Consider the following 21,842-nt stretch of genomic DNA (forward strand, 5'->3'; position numbering starts at 1 on the left):
CCAGAGGCCTTCAAGAGGCAGCTAGACAACCATCTGTCAGGGATGCTTTAGGGTGAATTCCTTAAGTGAGTAGAGGGTTGGACTTGATGGCCTTATATGCCCCTTCCAACTCTACTATTCTATGATACCAGCTGTTTTGGTCTGACTCTCCAAATGCTTTGGTCTACAACTGCCCTCAGACCAAGGGTCCATCTAGTCCAGCACTCTGTTCACACAGTGGCCAACCAGCTGTCAACCAGGGACCAACAAAGCAGGACATGGTGCAATAGCACCCTCCCACCCATGTTCCCCAGCAACTGGTGCACACAGGCTTACTGCCTTAGATACTGAAGGTACCACACAACCATCAGGGCTAGGAGCCATCAATAGCCTTCTCTTCCAGGAATTTATCCCCCCACCTTTTAAAGCCATCATTACATCTTGTGGTAGTGAGTTCCGTAATTTAACTATGTGCTGTGTGAAGAAGTACTTCATAGAATCATAGAATAGCAGAGTTGGAAGGGGCCTACAAGGCCGTCGAGTCCAACCCCCTGCTCAATGCAGGAATCCACCCTAAAGCATCCCTGACAGATGCTTGTCCAGCTGCCTCTTGAAGGCCTCTAGTGTGGGAGAAGAGCCCACAACCTCCCTAGGTAACTGGTTCTATTGTCGTACTGCTCTAACAATCAGGAAGTTTTTCCTGATGTCCAACCAGAATCTGGCTTCTTGTAACTTGATCCCATTATTCTGTGTCCTGCGCTCTGGGAGGATCGAGAAGAGATCCTGGCCTTCCTTTTATTAGTCCTGGATCTCCCACCAACCTGCTTCATGGGACAACCCCTTTGGGTAATAGCATTATGGGAGGAGGAGGAAAATGCCTCCCTCTCTACATTCTCCAGACCGTGCATAATTTTGTACACCTCTATCATGTCTCCCCTTAGCCTCTTTTTTTCCAAGCTAAACATTCCCAGTTGATGTAACCTTCCTTCATAGGGGAGATGCTCCAGCCCCTTCATCATTTGAGTTGCCCTTTTCTGCACTTTTCCCAGCTCTATAATATCCTTTTTTAGATGTGGTGACCAGAACTGTCCACAGTATTCTAAGTGTGGTCGCACCATAGATTTGTATAAAGGCAGTACGATACTGGCAGTTTTATTCTCAATTCCTTTTTTCATCATGCCTAACGTGGCGTTTGCCTTCTTTACAGCGGCCGCACGCTGGGGCGACCTTTTCATCCATCTGTCCACCACAACCCCAAGATCTCTTTCTTGGTCGGTGGCCACCAGCTCAGACAAAAGTGCGTGGAGGAAGGTTCCAGAACGATCCACGTGCGGAAACAATCCAGAGAGCGTTTGCAAACTCTCCCAGCCATTAGAGGGCGCTGGTGTCACATTCTCTGCCAGAGTCGCACAAAGATGAGACCGGACGGGCTTTCGGCCCAGTCCAGAACGGCCGTTCTGATGGTGCTCCCTACCTGCCTCATCAGGATCTGCGCCCGCTGCTTGAACACCGAGGCGCTGGACACGTCGAATCTCTGCTGCAGCCCTTCCAGCTTCAACTGCTCCATCTTCTCATAGCAGGACTGCATCTTGACGGGGTGGAAAGCCAGTTGGGACAGCTTCTCCATGTACTGGGGGGGCAGGGAGGAGAGAGGGTGGGGGAAAGCCAAAATTTAGAAACCCTCAGCAGACCTGCTCATCAAATGACAGAGACCAACCCCCATCCTCCCCAACAAAGCTACTCAGACCTTCAGAAGACAATTCGTCCTGCAACAAAATGCTCCTGTTTTAGCATTCCAGCCAGCCTTAACCTCTTCCGGAATACTCCATTCCATTCCTTCTCCCACCAAGAGGCAGTCGGAACACGGCCCGAGCATGTTCAGTCCCAACATGAACTGTTTTGGGGTTCCCACGTACATTTAATATTAATTAATATTATTATCTCTTTCTCGCTCATGGCGTTTTTTCTAGACAGACATGCCGGGCATTGCCAAGTCATGCAGTCTTTTACAGATCCAGGAATTTCCTGACAATTGAGCGTGTTTTAAGTATGACTGCTTTCTGGATGTATTTTAGTAGGCCCAGTTTGCCTGTGACCAATGTGACTTAACGGAATAATTGTAACCTTTTCCTGTTGCCATAGTTCTTTGACTTCCATGGTCAGTGGTGCATATTTTTCTCTTTTCCTCTTCCTTTTCTACAACATTTTTGTCATTCGGTATTGCTATGTCGATGAGATATGTGTGTTTTTCTTTCTTTTTTTGGTCTATGACCGTTATGTCTGGTCGGTTGCAAGGTATAGTTTTGTCAGTATGAATTGTTCTGACCCAGTATATTTTATGATCTGCATTTTCCAAGATTGTTTCAGGTGAGTATGTATATTATTATTATTTTTATTATATTATTGTTGTTGTTGTTGTTGTTGTTAAAACTTTGGTGTTTCCCCAAGCCTGCCAACGCCTCCCTTTTGTGGGGGTGCCATTTTGGTGACATGTTAAACATCAACAAACTTTAACCTGTAACGGACAACTGACTGGTCCCAACCCAAAAAAAGATAATGTGGGTTTTATGTTTAGGAGAGGTGATAGAGATCACCTGCATTGCATACAGAAGGTCCCAGATTCAGTCCCTGGCACCTCCAGTGAAACTAAATCAGGTAGCAGGGATGGGAAAGACCCTTCCTCTACCTGAGACCTTGGAGGCCCGCCACTGGTCACAGGTAAAAAAGGAGATTCCTAAATAAATGAGTCTCGCCTATGTCAATGTAGCTATCAATGGCTACTGGACCTGTGTGCACCAGTTGCTGGGGAACATGGGTGGGAGGGTGCTGTTGCACCACGTCCTGCCTTGTTGGTCCCTGGCCGACGGCTGGTTGACCACTGTGTGAACGGAGTGCTGGACTAGATGGACTCTTGGTCTGATCCAGCAGGGCATTTTTTATGTTCATAGAATCATAGAATAGCAGAGTTGGAAGGGGCCTACAAGGCCATCGAGTCCAACCCCCTGCTCAATGCAGAAATCCACCCTAATCCAGATGGCTGTCCAGCTGACTCTTGAAGGCTTCTAGTGTGGGAGAGCCCACAACCTCCCTAGGTAACTGATTCCATTGTCGTACTGCTCTAACAGTCAGAAAGTTTTTCCTGATGTCCAGCTGGAATCTGGATTCCTGTAACTTGAGCCCGTTATTCCGTGTCCTGCACTCTGGGAGGATCAAGAAGAGATCCTGGCCCTCCTCTGTGTGACAACCTTTCAAGTATTTGAAGAGTGCTCTCATGTCTCCCCTCAATCTTCTCTTCTCCAGGCTAAACATGCCCAGTTCTTTCCGTGTCTCTTCACAGGGCTTTGTTTCCAGACCCCTGATCATCCTGACTGCCCTCCTCTGAACCCGCTCCAGCTCGTCTGCGTCCTCCTTGAATTGTGGAGCCCAGAACTGGACGCAATGTTCTATGTCACACAGGCAACCAGATAACCTTGGACCACCACACCAATCATCCCTGACCATTGGGCAAGTTAGCTGCGGCTGATGGGAGTTCTAATCCAAAATATCGGCGGGGGGAACCACTCTTCGAGCAGGCCATTTGGCATTTCTGTCTTGTTTCGGTTATGTCTCCGCAGCCTTCAGTTGATCTAGCCGGACCCTCCCTCTCCGGAACACCTGTTTTCCGTCCCCAGTCCCCCACTTGTCTTTCGGCACCCGGACTGTCAGCCTGGGTCTTACCTCTCCCAGTTTTTCCGTCCCTCCTTCATTGACGATGTTCAAGTTCAAGTCGGTGACCTCCTTGAAGAACACCTCCCGCACCTCAGCAAAGCCCTGGCTGGTGGGGATCATCAGAGCCTCCAGGATGGATGGGATGTACGGCTGGACGTGGTTCCGGACGCAGAGCTCGGCTTTGGAGAAGACGGAGGCTGGGAGAGGAAGCGACAGAGAAGTTTGGGACCCCGGCCACCGCCGCAAGCCCCTCCCCACATCTGAATGGCGCTGGACCGCCACATAGCAAAAACCCGACCGATCCTTTGCTCAGCTCTCCCTGGCTTTGGGGCAGGCGGAAGGTTCCAATGTTAGGTTAGAAAACAGGCGAGGAATAATGTGGAAGTCATCTAACAGAGGTAGGCAAGCAAGCAACCTGGTGCCCTCTACTTGCTTTGGACTACAACTCCCATTATCCCTGACCACTGGTCATGCAGGCTCAGGCTGATGGGAGCTGCCCTCTACACGTTTTCATAGAATCATACAATAGTAGAGTTGGAAGGGGCCTACAAGGCCATCGAGTCCAACCCCCTGCTCAATGCAGGACTCCACCCTAAAGCATCCCTGACAGATGGCTGTCCAGCTGCCTCTTGAAGGCCTCTAGGGTGGGAGAGCCCACAACCTCCCTAGGTAACTGATTCCATTGTCGTACTGCTCTAACAGTCAGGAAGTTTTTCCTGATGTCCAGCTAGAATCTGGCTTCCTGTCACTTGAGCCCGTTATTCCGTGTCCTGCGCTCTGGGAGGATCGAGAAGAGATCCTGGCCCTCCTCTGTGTGACAACCCTTCAAGTATTTGGAGAGCGCTATCGTGTCTCTCCTCAATCTTCTCTTCTCCAGGCTAAACAGGCCCAGTTCTTTCATGCCCAGTTCGACTACAACCAGGTTGCCGACCCGTGAGATCAAGGCATGGAAAGCACGCATGGTGGGTGTGGGGACTCGTGTGGATAGAGAGAGGCTTTCCCCATCTCTCATAACACCAGAGTCCGGGTTCATCCCATAAAGCTGAATGGGGGGAGATTCAGGACAGACAAGACAACGGCATTGTTAAACTACGGAATTTGCTAGCAAAAGATGTGATGGCTCCCAGCTTGGATTAGACACGTTCATGGCTACATATTCCCTCCAGGATCAGAGGCTGTGTGTCTCCGAATACTGGTTGCTGGGGAAATGGGACTCAAAGACGGAGAAAGGGGCCCGGGGACCCCCTCTAAGCGGATCTCTTTTCCCTACCTCGGATTTTGCTGGCCAAGTGCTCCTTGGACTGGATGATCTGGTCCATATCCGTGCGGATGGTGCTCCGCATCTGGGGACTCCGAAGGTCACATTTCGCCACCGCCGTGTCGTAATGCGCTTTCGTCTGGTCGTAGACCATCCTGTACACAGCGTCGGAGACCTAGAAAAAAGACAAGGAAGGGGAGGAGAGGTTACGGCTTGAGGCGAGTGGGGTTACCAAACGGCTTGCGGCAAGTGGGGTTACCAAACAAACAGAGATTTTAAACCTTAGAGAAGCAGGAGGCAACCTGGTGGCTTCTGGATGGTCTGGACTACAAAGCCCAACATCACTGACCACCGGCCATGCTGACTTGGGCTGATGTAGTTCAACGCATCAGGAGAGCAGCGGGTTGCACACCTCGCCTTAAAGAGTTGCATAGCAAGCCTTTAGCAAACCAAACCAAAAATAGATCCGCAGAAAGTGTGAGTGTGGGGAAATTGTGATGGCTCATTCTAAGTGGCGTAGACAACCCCTCCACCACCCAAAAAAGCTAATATTGCAACCATGCAACTCAAATCTTACAATCCAAAGGAGAGAGCGGAGTTCTGCAACCAGGACAAATTACACTAAAGAAGTCATGCAAATGGGAATAATTTCCACAATTCACCCTGGTTGTGCATGGGTATTCCCGCCAAATGTTTTGGACTACAACTCCCATCAGCCCCAAGGCAACTATTTGCGCTAAAGTCATGAGAAAAGGGAGGGCAGAGAATCCCCAAACCATGGCAAGACTTGCACAGCGGCTCTGTTCAGTCAAGACGTTTCTCAACGATGGTTTTAGAACTCCACCGTGGAGTTTTTACACCACCGTTGAGAAATGTGTTGTCCGGTGTGAAAACTCCATGGAACAGCGGAGAGGTTTTTTTTGGGGGGGGGGAACACTCCATGCTGAATATCCACACTGTGTAGAGGAAAGTTCCTGCACAACGCTTATGTTTTGTGGCGGGCTCCGTTGAGTTTCCCTTTGCGTGAGTCAACTTTTCCCCCTGGCTACAGAGTTCCCTGGCAAGAGCGGCAAAAGGAGCGAGTGCCGCTCTAGGAGAGCCGACGGGTTTGGTGGTTTTTTTTGCAGCAATGGCTGATGGGATACCATCGGGAGGAACGGGGGAGGAGAGAGGGTGGAGGAACTGTCAATCAAATGTCGCAATGCATTTTACTCAACTCCACGGTAGCCCATAGTCACACAACGGGGGAGTTAAAAACATGTCATGCGGGGAGTCCCCCCCTAAAAACCTCAACCGTTGAGTGGAGTTTCAAGGATTTCTACACAAACATTAATAAGGGCTAGAAACTTGGTTTTGTTTTGTAAAGCTGAAATTCCCCGAATTCAATTTCTGTGCTTTCTTGGCATTCCTGAACACCCGGACCCTCGTGCATGATCTGAAAGTAACCAGAAATTGGGGGCTGGGGGTAGAAGGGACACAAGGAGGAGGAAGAGGAGGAGACGGAGAGAGAAAAAGACAGGACACTTTCCATCACATAAGACGTTGGTGCCGAGTGCTCTAATTCCAAGTCAGTAACAGCTGAGAGGTAGATGCCGGGAATTGAAAAGTTATTTTAAAAAGGCGGTTTCTGCCCAGCTATTTTTAAAAATGCCTCACGTGGAAATATTTATCTTGGGTTTTTCATATATATATATATATATTTCCTTCCCACCCGAAGTCTGACATTCAGGGCCAGAATTCTCTTACGGTGAGCTAAAAGTGTATTTACTAAACATAGTCCGGGGAAGGGAAGGCACTGAAGACCCAGGACTCCATCCTGCACAAAGGGCACCGTGGAATCTGGAACAACAGGGGGCTGGAAGTATTTTATTTTGTTTTTTTGGAATGGGGGAACGACAGAAAGAAGAAAGAGGAAAATGATTTGCACTGGGGTGACGGTGGACTTTAAGAACAACCCAGAAAAACAGGAACGCTTGTTTCATTCATCAGGGCCCTCAAGGTGAAATAGGATTAAGGAGGGTGCGGTTCAGAGTAAAAGGAGTCAGCAAGACACGAGAGAGAGAGAGAGAGGTGTACACTTTGCACGGAGGAAGTAAAAACTTCTGTGCCTAGCAAAGACAACATATAAACAGCAGAGTAGATTATGCTAATTAAGGAAATCCACATGGATTCATTTTGTATGATCTATCCAACAATTCTTCCTATGGGAATTTGGGGATCGCCAGTCCCTCCTGAGATTTCTCGCTCTGGTTCCCAAGCCAAATAAAAGGATTCCCAGGGAATTGTGGGAACAACTACACCCGGAGCTGCCTCAGCCCGGCATTTGAGAGTGGGTAAGCAGAGGATTCACCTTGGCTCAGGAATCATCCATGCACAAATGGATTACTGCGCAGGTAACAGGGAGGGGAGGGCGCACAGCACCGTGATGGATTGCACCTGGACGGTCCCAAGTTCCATGTAGCTGTTCTCTCAATTTCCAGAGCTCGGGAAGCAAACCTCTCCCACCACACACACAAAAGAGAGGCACTCTCATGCCCTCCTGGAGGAATCCTTTTCTGAGGAGCAGCTAGAGCTCCCCGAGACAGACAGTGCCAAGGAGTGTCCCGTGTCAGCAGACCTTGGGGAACGAACCTTAGCCCTCAGGGGAGATCATGGGGAGTTCTGCGTCATCACCTCAAGAAACAGGCCAGTACGACAACTTTGAGAAGAAGTGCTCAATTACAAATGAGAATTCCTCAGGACCCCTGAGCAGGACTTCCACCAGAGGGCCTGTAACACACTGCAGCTGAGCCCTGGGTGGGGCCCAGGAAGCTCTGGCTGTCTAAATGTTCAGTTTTAGCCCAGCCAGTGTTCGAACAACCTTGTTCAACCCCCTCCAGTGCTTTTGTACCTTGTTTTCTTGACCCTGCCTTGTGACTGAACCTTGGTGCTCCTGACCCTTGGAATTCTGCTTGACACTTCTTCTTGGCCTGTGTATTTTATCTGATTGCTTAACTGTGTTTGACCACTCCTGCCTTAGCCTGATCCCATACTGGCTTGAAACCTTTGTGCATGCTTTGTTGCCTTGTCTTTTGGATTGCCCCATAATTTGCCATATGTACCTGCCCGGACCTTAAGATCATCTACAGGGGCCCTTCTCCGTGAGCCTCTGCCAAAGGAAGTGAGGTAGGTGGCTACTAGGAGGAGGGCCTTCTCTGCTGTGGCACCCCGGCTGTGGAATGAGCTCCCCAGAGAGGTCCGCCTGGCGCCTACACTGTCCTCCTTTCGTCGCCAGCTGAAGGCCTTTTTATTCTCTCAGTATTTTAACACTTAATTTTAACTTAAATTTAAATTTTACTGTTCTAACTCTTGTATTTTAATCTTATATCAATTTTTGCTGCGTGGTTTTATCCTGGTTGTGCTTTTGATACTGTATTTTGTATTTGTGTTTTTAACCTGTTGGTAGTTTTATGATGGTTTTAATTTTTGTGAACCGCCCAGAGCGCTTCGGCTATTGGGCGGTAGTAAAATGTAATAAATAAAAAATAAATAAATTGCTCTAATGCTAAATATGATTCACCTATAGCAGGAAAGGCGTCAGCAGACTTGGGGGAACCCAAAAACACTTATTAGATTGTAAGCCTATGCGGCAGGGTCTTGCTATTTACCGTTTTACTCTGTACAGCACCATGTACATTGATGGTGCTATATAAATAAATAATAAATAATAATAATAATAATAATAATAATAATAATAATAATAATTTGAAAAGAATCCTAAAAAAACCCCACCCAACGTGGATGGAGCATGGTCACTGGCAACAGAATGCTATTTATTTATTTATTTATTACATTTCTATACCGTCCAATAGCCGGAGCTGTCTGGGCGGTTCACAATCCGGGGCGGGGGGGGGGGCAGATAATGGAATGCAGTGACTGGCACCTTGAACACGCGCCCTCTATGCTGCAACATCTTGTGGCAGGGAGTTCCATCAGTTTATTACGCACCGCAGTCTTTGGCACCCACTCAGCACGCGCTCACCTGGATCCACACCCGGTGCCTCTCCTGGGCTTTGCCCTTCAGCCGGGGCCCAATCATGTTCTTCAGCTCCGGAAGGAGTTCCTCCATTACCAAATTGCTCAAGACCTGGATGGGTGAAAGAAGCCAGTCGGCAACCGGCAACCTCCAAAACGGTATATTGTTCCACGGCGTCTTCTCTTCTCTTCTTCCTTTTTGCTGCTCCCCCTCCAATCCCCCCTCCCCCTCCCCAATCTACTCAGTTGCAAAAGCCCTGAGGTTTGAGAGAGCCCATTTGACCTAGGACAAAGAGCATCACATGGAACAGGTGATCTCAGCCACCCCTCACAAACAGGGAAGACAGGCTTCCCAACGGCCAGACGTATGCTTCCAACAGCAACCTCCCACCACCAGGTATATGCACAGTCCCTGGCCCCTGCTCGTGCAGCCCGGGCCTGACGGGAACTGTAGTCCAGAGGGCTAAAGACGTGACCTGCCGTGATGCACCTGCACGCCGTCGAAAGGGCACGCTCCCAGTTTCAGGACACGCCGTCCATTCGTGTGCAGCTTTGCCCAAACAGTGGGCTCGTGCAATTAAACAGACGTAAGATCTCTTCCGCTGGGTGACCGCCCTAGCGGTCATGCGTCTGCGGAATTGGCACCCCCCGGCTTCCCTCGGCCGGCGTCGCTCAGCGTTCTCCAGCTCCGAAGCTGTTCCCCCGCCCCCAAGACTAACCTGGGCTTCGTTGCCACAAAGCATGTCCCAGGTGCCGTACTGATCCTTCGACTGGCGGTACATGCGGACGGCGTCGGTGAACGCGGGGGCCTCCACCTTGGAGTCCTCGGAGATCCCTGGAATGGGGGGGGGGGAAGAAGCAGGTCAGATCACTGCTTTTAGAAGGATGGAAATCGGACGGAGCTTAGTACCCTCGATATACACCAACCATCCCAAGGCAACCCCCTCGTTGGATTTTGCTCCAGATGTTTTGGCCTCCACTTCCCATAATCCCTCACCATTGGCTGCGTCGGCTGGGGCAGATGGGAGTTGTCGGCCAAAACATCTGGATGGCCACACATTACCCACTCGTTTTAGTTACAGGTCTCTGGGACAAGCATTAAACCAGTGTTTCCCCCCACCCACCCCCGGAAGGAATCCCTGCACACATTTCTCTCCACGGCACTCCAGTGAAAACACAGCACCGCATCAATGGGGTAGTAGTAGCATCTAGACCAGAGAGTGGAGCAGCCCCCCAAATCCTTACCTGCCAGGTGCGGATTTGGAAAATTGAGTCCCCGCCGAAGACCAGAAATATGACAGAGGCAAAGGAAGGGCCACACCAGGGCTCCAAACTACCATTTTATTTAGTCTTTTTAAAAAGTCATTTTTTTAAAAAAAAGACGAGGAAGTGCATTTATTACATTTACATCCTGATTTTCCTGCAAGGAGTTCATGATCCCCTCCTCTCCATTTTTATCTTCGTAACGACCCTGCGAGGTAGCCAGGCTGATTGATAGTCACTGGAGCTTCAGTACGGATTCGAACCCAGGTCTCCCCAGGGCTAGTTTAACCTCTAAACCGGGCAATATGGTGCCCTCCAGATGTTTTTGGACTATCATCACACAACCCCTGATCACTGGCTAGGACGTAACGGGAGCTGAAGCCCAAAATATCTTGGGGAGGACCCTTGCTTTTGACTCTTACTTACACTACACTGGCTCTGAAGAGGGTAAAAAATGAAAGTCGAGGGGGTGTCGAGAGAAATGGGGTGAAGAGGATTAAAAGAGAGTAAGAAGCAAAAAGAACATCTATAGTATAAGATGGAAGTTGGGTACATCAGCCAGATTTACACCAAGCAGGATAGGACACTTTGAAAACGCTTTGAAAACTGTACATGGGGTGTGTCCTGGGCCTCAGCAGTTGTCACTGCTGCTATAAACTGTTTTAAAGCAGTAGTTTAGATCCTGCCATGGTCTCAAAAGGTGAAGATGAGGACAGTTGGGAAAAGGTACCCACTGGCACAGGAAAGTTATCGCACTGAAAGAACTGGGCATGTTTAGCCTGGAGAAGAGAAGACGGAGGGGAGACATGATAGCACACTTCAAAGACTTGAAAGGTTGTCGCACAGAGGAGGGCCAAGATCTCTTTTTGATCCTCCCAGAGTGCAGGACACGGAATAATGGGGTTGAGTTACAGGAAGCCAGATTCCAGCTGGACATCAGGAAAAACTTCCTGATGGTTAGAACAGTACAACAATGGAACCAATGATCTAGGGAGGTCATGGGCTCTCCCACACTACAGACCTTAAAGATGCAGCTGGACAACCATCTGTCAGGGATGCTTTAGGGTGGATTCCTGCATTGAGCAGGGGGTTGGACTCGATGGCCTTATAGGCCCCTTCCAACTCTACTATTCTATGATTGTATGAGTGTAGTTTCAGTGACAGGACTATTTGGGGTCAGGTTCCTTCCAGGCAGGCTAAGGAGACTGGAAGGATTTGATTTCACCCACAGCATGCAGCTTGGCTCGCTTGCGTCGAGTCGCCTAGAGCCGTGTGCTCCCCAAGCACCTTCCGCTGCCTGCAGTGGGTCTGTGGCGCATGGAAGGGAGCAGTGAGGTGGACCCCAGGGCAGCCCTCCGCCGCAGCAGAATTTATCCTTCTGGTCCGCCAGAGAAGTTTGCGAGCCTTAGAAGATCACCAGCAATTTGCAACAAGAGCCAGACGTGGAGGGGAGGGGGAGCAGAAAGGGAGGGGAGAAGGACGCCCGTCGGCTCAGGAAATCAGGGTAAAATCCACAAAGGAAGATTTATGTCTGGAGGCACAAAGCTGGCGGAAGTGGAGTCTCCAGAGGGAAATTGCCACATTTGGGGGGGCGGGGAGGAGAGAAAGTGATGAACGACAGCGTGACGGGAGGGTGAATCACAGACAGCACATGACTTCCAAAAATCCGAGGGGGGAAATCCCCCCTCCCCCCCCCCCGCGTGGGGTGGAAGACGGGGCCTTCTGCACTGCAATTCCTTCTGTGTGATTCACGGGACGAGGACCAGGGAGGGGGAGCAAGTTTTGCCTGCTCCCTTCTCCCCCCCCCCCTTGAATCAGACAAGGCGGCTTGTTTTGAGGCCGGGGAAGGGGGGTGGGGTGGAGAGTTAAGCCAGGAGATGGCCGGACCCAGCAGGCCAAAATCGGCAGCGGTGGTGCAATCCCCTCTGCACGGGGAGAAGCGGTTTATGACCTCTATTGGCAGCCGGGGCCCACAGAGCACTGGAGGAAAAGTTGCAATGGAGGTGAGCGAAGGGCTCTTTCCCTTCGAGGAAGGGCAAAGTTAGGCCCAGCGAGCCTTTAGCCTCTCTGGGAGGTGGGCGGCCGGCCAGGGAGGGGGCTAGAAGGAAAAATTGGACGCTGGAAAACATTCGCAGACGAGGCGGGCGGGCAGGCGGGCGGTTTCCCCGCTGGGTAAAAGGGGAGATGCCGAACTCGGAAAGTGCATTTTTTTTTCTCGTCTTCGGGGAGAGAAAAAGAGGTATGCAGGATGTGACCGTGACGCTCAGGGTTACGAAGACCGTCTCCTGCCAGGCGGGTCCTGAGATGCCAGATGGTGCAGGGGGTGCACGTGAAATCCAAAGGCTTCGTTCCCCTCCAAATCCAGCACCATCACCTAGGCCTCAGCGCATGAATGCAACGCGGATTGAGAGAGATGGAAGGAGGGAAGGACCCCGAGACGTCGGGCCACAAATTGGCAGATGAGGGTATGGACTGCTGAGCCAGTGGCAGGCGAAGAATACCATGCTAGTCATAGAATCATAGAATAGTAGTTGGAAGGGGCCTATAAGGCCATCTAGTCCAACCCCCTGCTCAATGCAGGAATCCACCTTAAAGCATCCCTGATCGATGGCTGTCCATCAGGGATGGGACAGCCATCCCTGATGGGAGAGCCCACAACCTCCCTAGGTCTTTGGTTCCATTGTCGTACTGCTCTAACAGTCAGGAAGTTTTTCCTGATGTCCTTTCCTGATAGTCATTTCACTACTGCTGGAATCGGCTTTAGATTAATTTACGATGCAAAGGTTAAATGTTGCCGTCATAGTGCATTTGGGGGGGTTGGGGTTTATTTTTAATGGGTTAAATTGCTGTTTGGGAACTGCTGGGGGACAGGGGGAGAAGAGAATTCTTTTTGAAGGGCAAGGTGTACATTTTTCAAGAAATAAATAGAAGACGGAAGGCCGACAGCAGGATTTTCAAAACACACCCACCCCACCCTGCTACACTGGGCCTTGCCACATCTGGTCAGCTATTCAACAGTTAGTCTAACAACGGCTTCATACAGCAAGACGGCAGTGAGCCATTTGAGCTGAGCAATAAAATTAATCCTGCTGACAATCCCGTCAATGGAAGCTGGTGACTCCGATGTCAGTGGAGTGGTGAGTGTGCTCCAGGTTTCAATCAGAACCGGTCCAAACGCTGAAGCTTCACACCTTGGAGAGCTCCTTTAAAGTTCTGACTGGGACCCACAATGGATTCAGTGCCCCATGGACATCGGCGGTGCCCGCCTCTGGAGCAGGGTTGGGCGAACTCCCGAACGTACCAGTTCAACAAGAGAGAGGAAGGACAGGGTGGCTATTGTGAGCCAGGCGGAGGGCTCTGCCCAGCGCGAGAATGTCAGAGGGAGTTTCTCCTCCAGGCAGGGAACGGGGTGATGGATGGCCTTTCGCTCACGGAGCCGCTGGAAGGCTCTCCCACCCGCACAGAGCATTCCACACGGGCCCCAAAACCGGGAAACCCGCCAAGCCGAAGACGGATGGGTGGAGATTACCGCGCAGTAAATGCCATCGTCTGCCAACAAGGCCTCACCCTGGGTGCGTAAGGTGTGTGTGTGTGTGTGTTTGGATCCTGCCAGAGTCTGTCGGGAACCCGTTAAAGGCCTGCTAGGGATGGGAGGAGGTATGTCGGGGCATGTCGCTGTTTCGGAACGGGAAGCGACGAAGGGGGAGACAGACGTTGCTAGGAGAGCATGGAGAAGCTTACCGGAAGCTCATGTAAGGGGACACTAGGGGAGGAATAACCCCGTCCCTGGGGGAGAGAGAGGCCTGCAGCTCAGGTAGAACCACAGAATTTAAATAAAACAGTATTTGATTCTTTGCCCGTGCAAGAGAAAGGGGGGGGGGGAGAGAGAGGGGGGCCCGCTACCGAGGAAGGTGAGGCACCAGATGTTCTGAAAAAACAACACTGGAAATCACGTGACGTTAAATAACAATTCGTCACACCTTTATGCCTTCTTCCCTCCTCCAAGGAGTTCAGGGTGGCACAAATCTGAGGCTCGTTTCACAGCCACCCTGTGGAAATAGGTTAGATGAGCGCAAGGGACAGATATGGCCAAGGAAAGCTCTATGGCTGAGGAGGGATTTGAACTCGGGTCTTCATGGGTCAAGTCGAAAGCGTCGTCCACTACATCTGTCAACCTACCCCCGCCCCGCCCCGCTTTCTCTCGCTCTTTCTGAGCCTTTCTACACAAGGCTTTCATTGTACGCTTGTGATTCCTCGCTCACGATAGTTCGCGGGTCATTTACATGATGCCATCGTCCTCCAGGGCCTCTCCTGTGTTTTGCAACCGTTATCGCGAGTTTTTTTCCTAACAAGAAAAGTCTAGTATTTTTTCCAGAATGGCTTTATAGGAACTCAGTGTAGTTACATAATCCTGCTACACCACAGCGTCACATGTAAAGGAGCTGATCCCACGAAGAATCCAGAAGCAGAAGCCTTGGGTAAACGTGCGGGCTAAAAGCATCATGCAGAAAAGCCCTACACACACACACAGAGGTCCAGCTGGTCCAGACTAAGAGGTCCAACCCATTCAGCACCCTGCACAGTTAAAAGATGGGGGATACTTGGCTCAGCAATACTAAAAATGTGAAAGATCTTGGAATTGTGGTAGATCACAAGCTGAATATGAGCCAACAGTGTGATGTGGCTGCAAAAAAAAGCAAATGCTATTTTGGGCTGCATTAACAGAAGTATAGCTTCCAAATCATGTGAGGTACTGGTTCCTCTCTATTTGGCCCTGGTTATGCCTCAACTTGAGTATTGCATCCAGTTCTGGGCACCATGCTTCAAGAAGGACGCAGACAAGCTGGAGCGTGTTCAGAGGAGGGCAACCAGGATGATCAGGGGTCTGGAAACAAAGCCCTATGAAGAAAGACTGAAAGAACTGGGCATGTTGAGCCTGGAGAAGAGAAGACTGAGGAGAGACATGATAGCACTCTTCAAATTCTTAAAAGGTTGTCACACAGAGGAGGGCCAGGATCTCTTCTCGATCCTCCCAGAGTGCAGGACATGGAATAACGGGCTCAAGTTAAAGGAAGCCAGATTCCAGCTGGACATCAGGAAAAACTTCCTGACTGTTAGAGCAGTACGACAATGGAATCGGTTACCTAGGGAGATGGTGGGCTCTCCCACACTAGAGGCCTTCAAGAGGCAGCTGGACATCCATCTGTCAGGGATGCTTTAAGGTGGATTCATGCATTGAGCAGAGGGTTGGACTTGATGGCCTTGTAGGCCCCTTCCAACTCTACTATTCTATGATTTCTACAGTGGCTTAACTGGATGCCTCCCAGAAGTCTACAAAATGGACATGGAGGCAGGGTTCTTCCCAGCCAACTGGCATTCAGTATCAAGCTGCCTCTGAATATAAAAGGTTCCATACAGCTAATAGCGAATTCTGGTGGTCACAGTGCCGACATAAATGGAGCCATGTACACCCCAAAAATCCGGAAGGAACTAGATTGTGGAAGACTGTGTTTTGGGGCTGGTATCAGATCGAGGTGTCTCCGTTTGGCCATGAAGTTGGCTGGGTAATTTTGGATCAGTGCCTCTCTCTCTCTCTCTCTCTCTCACTAGCATACCTCTCAGGGTCGTTGTGCGGACTGGAGGGGGACAGATGTGACCCCGAGCTCCTGGGAGGAAGGGCTGCATAAAAATGTAACAAAACAGGAGGCATGAAGAAGTATCCAGCTACAGAAGCAAAGAGTCTGGAACTGAGTGAGAGATGCAGAACGTGGAGATTCTCTGGTTCCATTTAAATTTAAAATAGGGAGTAAGTTTCCAGCTTTAGAAAAGATAGATTTGCAAGGGTACGGGGAAGGCCAAGAAAATTTGAGAGAGAGAGAGAGAGAGAGAGAGAGACCCCCAAACCTCAGGACACGCTTACCATTGTTGCAATGACGCACACAATCCTGAAAGACGGCTTGCCACTTTTCTTGCTCCTTGCCGGTCATCACACAGAAGTAGTAGTGTCGGGCATAAGGGTGCCAAAGGATGAGGGGGAACTGGGTGGGGCATTTCAAGACGGGGGTGTTGCCCGATTTGGGGGCAGGACCTGGAAAAAAAATAATGAAAGAGAGCGGGAGATATATTTATTTTTATTTATTTATTTATTGCATTTTTATACCGCCCGATAGCCGAAGCTCCCTGGGCGGTACACAAAAATTAAAACCATTCAAAGTATAAAACAAACAGTATAAAAACATGATATAAAATACAATACATGATTGCCAAAAACATGTGCTCTACTAGGGTGACCATATGAAAAGGAGGACAGGGCTCCTGTATCTGAATTTCAGCAGGTGCTATTTGTAAACCGCCCAGAGAGCTTCGGCTATGGGGCGGTATATTAATTAATTAAATAAATAAATAAATAAATAAATATTGTACTCATGCAGCACCTGGTGAAATTCCCTCTTCATCACAACAGTTAAAGCTGTAGGAGACCTGCCCTCTTGACCAGATACAAAAGAGGACAGGGATCCTGCAGCTTTAACTGTTGAGATGAAGAGGGAATTTCACCAGGTGCTGCATGAATACAAACGGCACCTGCTGAAATTCCCTTTTCTATACAGCTATTAAAGATGCAGGAGCCCGGTCCTCCTTTTCATATGGTCACCCTAGCTCTACCATCCTACTGAGATGGTTACATTTCATGAAAAATATGATAGCCTGTGTCTTTTCTGTTCTAGTTTGAGCCTGAAGGGGCATTCAATAGAGCCTGCAGTCATGAGATCTAGCAACTTACTTTTAGTGGAAGTAAGTATTCAAGCTTTCTAACCCAACTTTCTGGGCACACTGTCATCACAAGGTGGCTTACAAGACTTACACACACATATATACACACATCATCATCGTCACAAACAACACCTCACCAAATCCGCTAATTTATAACTAAAAAAGAAAAATCAAGCACGGCACCTTAAAATTAATCAATCACAAGCTGGAAACGAAGACGTCGTTTAAGGGCCCCTTGACTGTCAGCAGTGGTGGGGTTATACGTATTTCCCTAGGGGCCACCACTGAAAAGGCCTAGTCCTTGGGGCATGTGAGGAGGGACTACAAAGAAAAATGAAGCGGACTCCCAATGGCTCGGCGACCAATTTTCAAAGCTTGGATCAAATCATGCAATTTATTCCAGACCGGAAAACACACACACATGCAGACGTCCCAAATAGAAGAGAAAGGATTCAGCCACATAAGAGTCTTCTTGTCGCTGCTCTGCATGATTTAACGCTCTGGACCCGTCTCCTTCCAATATGGGCAAATTGGCCACACCTCTCTATCATCACAAGGGTGCCGCAGGATTATCCTAGCTTCAGAGAAGGGTGCCCATCACATCTCTGCATGTGACCGTTCCCAATCGGGAGGATGGCGCGAAGACAGACTCCTCAGGAGCTGAGCAACCTCACCACATATTCTGTGTCAGGCATGATTAGATCGTTCAAGATCTCTGCCAATGCAGAGAGGTGGCAAGAACCAGACATTCTTGGGGAAGTTACCTGTCGTGCATCTGTATGAGTAGTTGGCTGCTCTGGTTTCCCTGCCTTATTAGAAGGCACTGCTCAGATCAGTGACTTGTACACAACACAAAAAGATTGGGCTCCTCTGAACACTGGCAGCATTTACACTTTGTGGGTGCAAGGCCCAAGTAGACAGTCAATTTTAAAATCGGGAAATAAAAGCTTCCAGAGCTAAGCAGAGATTTGGGGTGGAAACCTGCCTTTTGACCAAGGGCCTTGGGAGAGGGAACTTGTGGCTTCCAGTTGTTGGATGATGGGAATTGTAGTCAACAGTTGGACAGCCACAGGGCCTCCAACCCTGCGGTAATAATAGCCACTACATCACACTGTCTCTACTTTTCTTTCCCACCATCTAATCCCACGTTGGAAGTTGAAACTCTGGACAGATGTTTAGGTGCAGTACTAGAATGGATGAGGGCTAACAAGATGAAACTTTGTTCGTATAATATGGAAATACTGTGGGTTGGGAAATCCACTAAGCTGATGGAGATTTAGATCATAGAATAGTAAAGTTGGAAGAGGCCTACAAGGCCATCGAGTCCAACCCCCTGCTCAATGCAGGAATCCACCCTAAAGCATCCCTGACAGATGCTTGTCCAGGTGCCTCTTGAAAGCCTCTAGTGCGGGAGAGCCCACCACCTCCCTAGGTCACTGATTCCATTGTCGTACTGCTCTAACAGTCAGGAAGTTTTTCCTGATGTCCAGCCGGAATCTGGCTTCCTGTCACTTGAGCCCGTTATTCCGTGTCCTGCACTCTGGGAGGATCGAGAAAAGATCCTGACCCTCCTGTGTGATAACCTTTCAAATATTTGAAGAGCGCTATCATGTCTCCCCTCAATCTCCTCTTCTCCAGGCTAAACATGCCCAGTTCTTTCAGTCTCTCCTCATGGGGCCTTGTTTCCAGACCCCTGATCATCCTGGTTGCCCTCCTCTGAACATGCTCTGACTCTGGATGGGGTCACACTCCCCCTGAAGGGCCAGGTATTCCGTCCGGGAGTGCCCCTGAACTAAAGGTGTCAAAGGAAAACATGGCTTTTTAACAAAGTCTTTGATGGTTAAACTCACTGGCACATTGTTTTAACTGTTTTAACTGCATCTATTGCTTTTAAATTATATATTGTTTCAACTTGGATTATGGTTTACTTTGTTTTTAACTGTGTATATTTATTGTTTTATACTGTATGTTTTTATCTGTACGCCGCCCTGAGATCTTAGTGATATAGGGCGGGATATAAATATTTTAAATAAATAATAAATAAATAAAGGAATCTGCAACAGAATCAAATGAGTTTGGATTTCTAAAAATCCAAACCGCACATTCTACAGCAGACCGGCTTTTTCCCGATTTGCACGTATTCCGTAGACATGCAGACCATTTTTTAAAGAAACTTTCTGGAATTTTATGCAAGTTTAGTCATGCAACAATACATTTAAACAAAAAAAAAAATCAGCCAAAAATGCACATTTCCCCGATGGACTAAAGCATGGGGAGCATTTGTGCATTTTCGTCAGCGCGAATTTGCGCAAATGCGAATTTGCGCAAAGGCAAATTTGCGCAATTTCGAGGAACTAGGAAGCATTTGATTCTGTCAATGAGCGGCTGTCAGGATGAAAGGCAGCTGGCAATCCGTGAAACGCAGATGGAATGCATTTTACACAATCTGTACATCCCTGTCCTGGACTAAAGAGGCACAGGTGGCATTAACTGTCATGAGTGCTTTTTGCCAGCTTAGGACGTTTCGGCAGCTGTGGCCCTATCTAGAGAAAGCGGACCTAGCCCCAATGGCCCACGCCTTGCCGACTTCCAGGTTACGTTACTGTTCTCTACCCAGGGCTGACCTTGAATAGGATTCAGAAACTGCAACTGAATCCAGCAGCTAGAATGTTCGTGGGAGCTGGCCATTCGGGTCCCGTTACTCCTATACTGTATTGTTTACATCAGCTACCTGTTAATTTCCAGGCATAGTACAAGGCGTTGGTTTGGGCCATGAAAGCCCAAAATGATTTGGGGCCACGTCATAAGATCTGAAGAGCCCTGCTGGACCAGACCAAGGGTCCATCTAGTCCAGCACTCTGTTCACACAGGGGCCCACCAGCTGTCGACCAGGGACCAACACAGCTGGACATGGCGCAACAGCACCCACCCACCCATGTTCCCCAGCAACTGGTGCACACAGGCTTCTGCCTTGAATACTGGAGATAGCGCACAACCATCAGGGCTAGTAGCCATGAATAGCCTTCTCCTCCAGGAATTGATCCAACCCCTGTTTAAAGCCATCCAAATTGGTGGCCATCACTACATCCAGTGGTAGTGAGTTCCATAGTTTAACTAGAATCATAGAACAGCAGAGTTGGAAGGGACCTACAAGGCCATCGAGTCCAACCCCCTGCTCAATGCAGGAATCCACCCTAAAGCATCCCTGACAGATGGTTGCCCAGCTGCCTCTTGAAGGCCTCTAGGGTGGGAGAGCCCACAACCTCCCTAGGTAACTGATTCCATTGTCGTACTGCTCTAACAGTCAGGAAGTTTTTCCTGATGTCCAGCTGGAATCTGGCTTCCTTTAACTTGAGCCCGTTATTCCGTGTCCTGCACTCTGGGAGGATCGAGAAGAGATCCTGGCCCTCCTCTGTGTGACAACCTTTTAAGTATTTGAAGAGTGCTATCGTGTCTCCCTTCAATCTTCTCTTCTCCAGGCTATGCGCTGTGTGAATAAGTCCTTCCTTTTATTCATCTGAAAGCCGGCCCAAGCATTACAATCAGCAAGAGAGTCCTGCTCTTTCATTTCCCTGCTGCTCTCTGTGTGTGAGTAATCGCGCGGAGCCGAGTTGAACCGTGGAAAAACTGGGCCTGAAGGGGAGTGCTCTATCCCGGGGCAAGGGAGGGATAATCCCTCCCTGATCCCGGGATCCCCTGTGTGGGGTTCGCCCCATGATAAAGCCTGGTCTAGTTAAGGCCTCAGTCTCTCTCTCCCTCAGCTTCAGGGTCCCCCATTGCTAATATAAGGGTGAATAATACTCACCTACTCCACACGGTCATTTTAAGGATTACGATGCGAAGCACTTTGAACTCTTGCAAATCGTTATTATTAAAGCATTGTGTTTGTATAAATGCAATATTCAAAGGAATTTGGCTACCCGCCCACCCCAAAACAGCAACTTTAGAAGCTACACTTGAATTTAGTGATTTGAATGGAGGGCCCAGGGATGCCAGCGACGTCAGGGCGAGAAAGATGCTTCCGCCCCTGAGGACAGGAAAATATGCCGCCCATCTGCAGCTTCCGGACTCGATCGCTGAAGGCAGATGCTGGGACATCTGGAAGTCTTTGCATCTTTCTGGCAAGAAGGCGGGAGCAAGCGGACGCCTGGACGGCAGGCAATGCTAAGGGCCCGTCGTGCGAGATTGCCAAGTTACGTCTCACACCAACCGAGAGTTAGCAACTGGAGTCCATCGTTCATGCGTTCTGTTAGGGAAGGAGGATGGCGCACTCTCAACAGTCGAACCCAGGTTCGGCCATTACGGCTGAAAATCAGGCTCCTGTTTCATAACTGGGTGTAGCCTAATACGCAATCAAAGTGGGTTTTTAAAACAGATAAATCTAAACGCTCAACATCTAAGGTCCTCCTCCGAGTGCCAACTCCGAGGGAAGCCCGGAGGACGGCAACAAGGGAGAGGGCCTTTTCAGTGGTGGCCCCCCAATTATGGAATGATCTCCCCGACGAGGCTCGCTTAGCGCCAACACTGTTATCTTTCCAGTGCCAGGTCAAAACTTTTCTCTTCTCCCAGGCATTTAACAACATACGCTGAGCTTTTAACTGACCCCAGAATAGTTTGTTTTAAAATGGATATTGTTGTTTTTATGCTTTTGATGGTTTTAAATTTTTATATTTGTTTTTAACTTCCTGACTGTTAGAGCTGTAGGACAATGGAATCAGTTACCTAGGGAGGTTGTGGGCTCTCCCCACAACTAGAGGCCTTCAAGAGGCAGCTGGACAACCATCCGTCAGGTATGCTTTAGGGTGGATCCCTGCATTGAGCAGGGGATTGGACTCGATGGCTTTATAGG

The 21,842-nt window shown here is 49.3% G+C and overlaps 1 protein-coding gene across 1 annotated transcript in view; it reads right to left on the reverse strand.

Moving 5' to 3' along the window:
* Positions 1 to 21,842, reverse strand: part of NIBAN2 (niban apoptosis regulator 2) — a 413,466-nt gene that overhangs the window by 324,502 nt on the left and 67,122 nt on the right. Inside the window, exons 5-10 of the mRNA XM_063144774.1 lie at positions 16,143 to 16,310; positions 9,679 to 9,794; positions 8,967 to 9,071; positions 4,958 to 5,120; positions 3,697 to 3,884; positions 1,454 to 1,609 (exon numbers count right to left, since the gene is read on the reverse strand). Coding sequence (XP_063000844.1) covers positions 1,454 to 1,609; positions 3,697 to 3,884; positions 4,958 to 5,120; positions 8,967 to 9,071; positions 9,679 to 9,794; positions 16,143 to 16,310 — 896 coding nt within the window. The remainder of the gene's footprint in view (positions 1 to 1,453; positions 1,610 to 3,696; positions 3,885 to 4,957; positions 5,121 to 8,966; positions 9,072 to 9,678; positions 9,795 to 16,142; positions 16,311 to 21,842) is intronic.

The sequence above is a fragment of the Elgaria multicarinata genome, chromosome 19, assembly GCF_023053635.1.
Source record: "Elgaria multicarinata webbii isolate HBS135686 ecotype San Diego chromosome 19, rElgMul1.1.pri, whole genome shotgun sequence".
Lineage (NCBI taxonomy): Eukaryota > Metazoa > Chordata > Lepidosauria > Squamata > Anguidae > Elgaria > Elgaria multicarinata.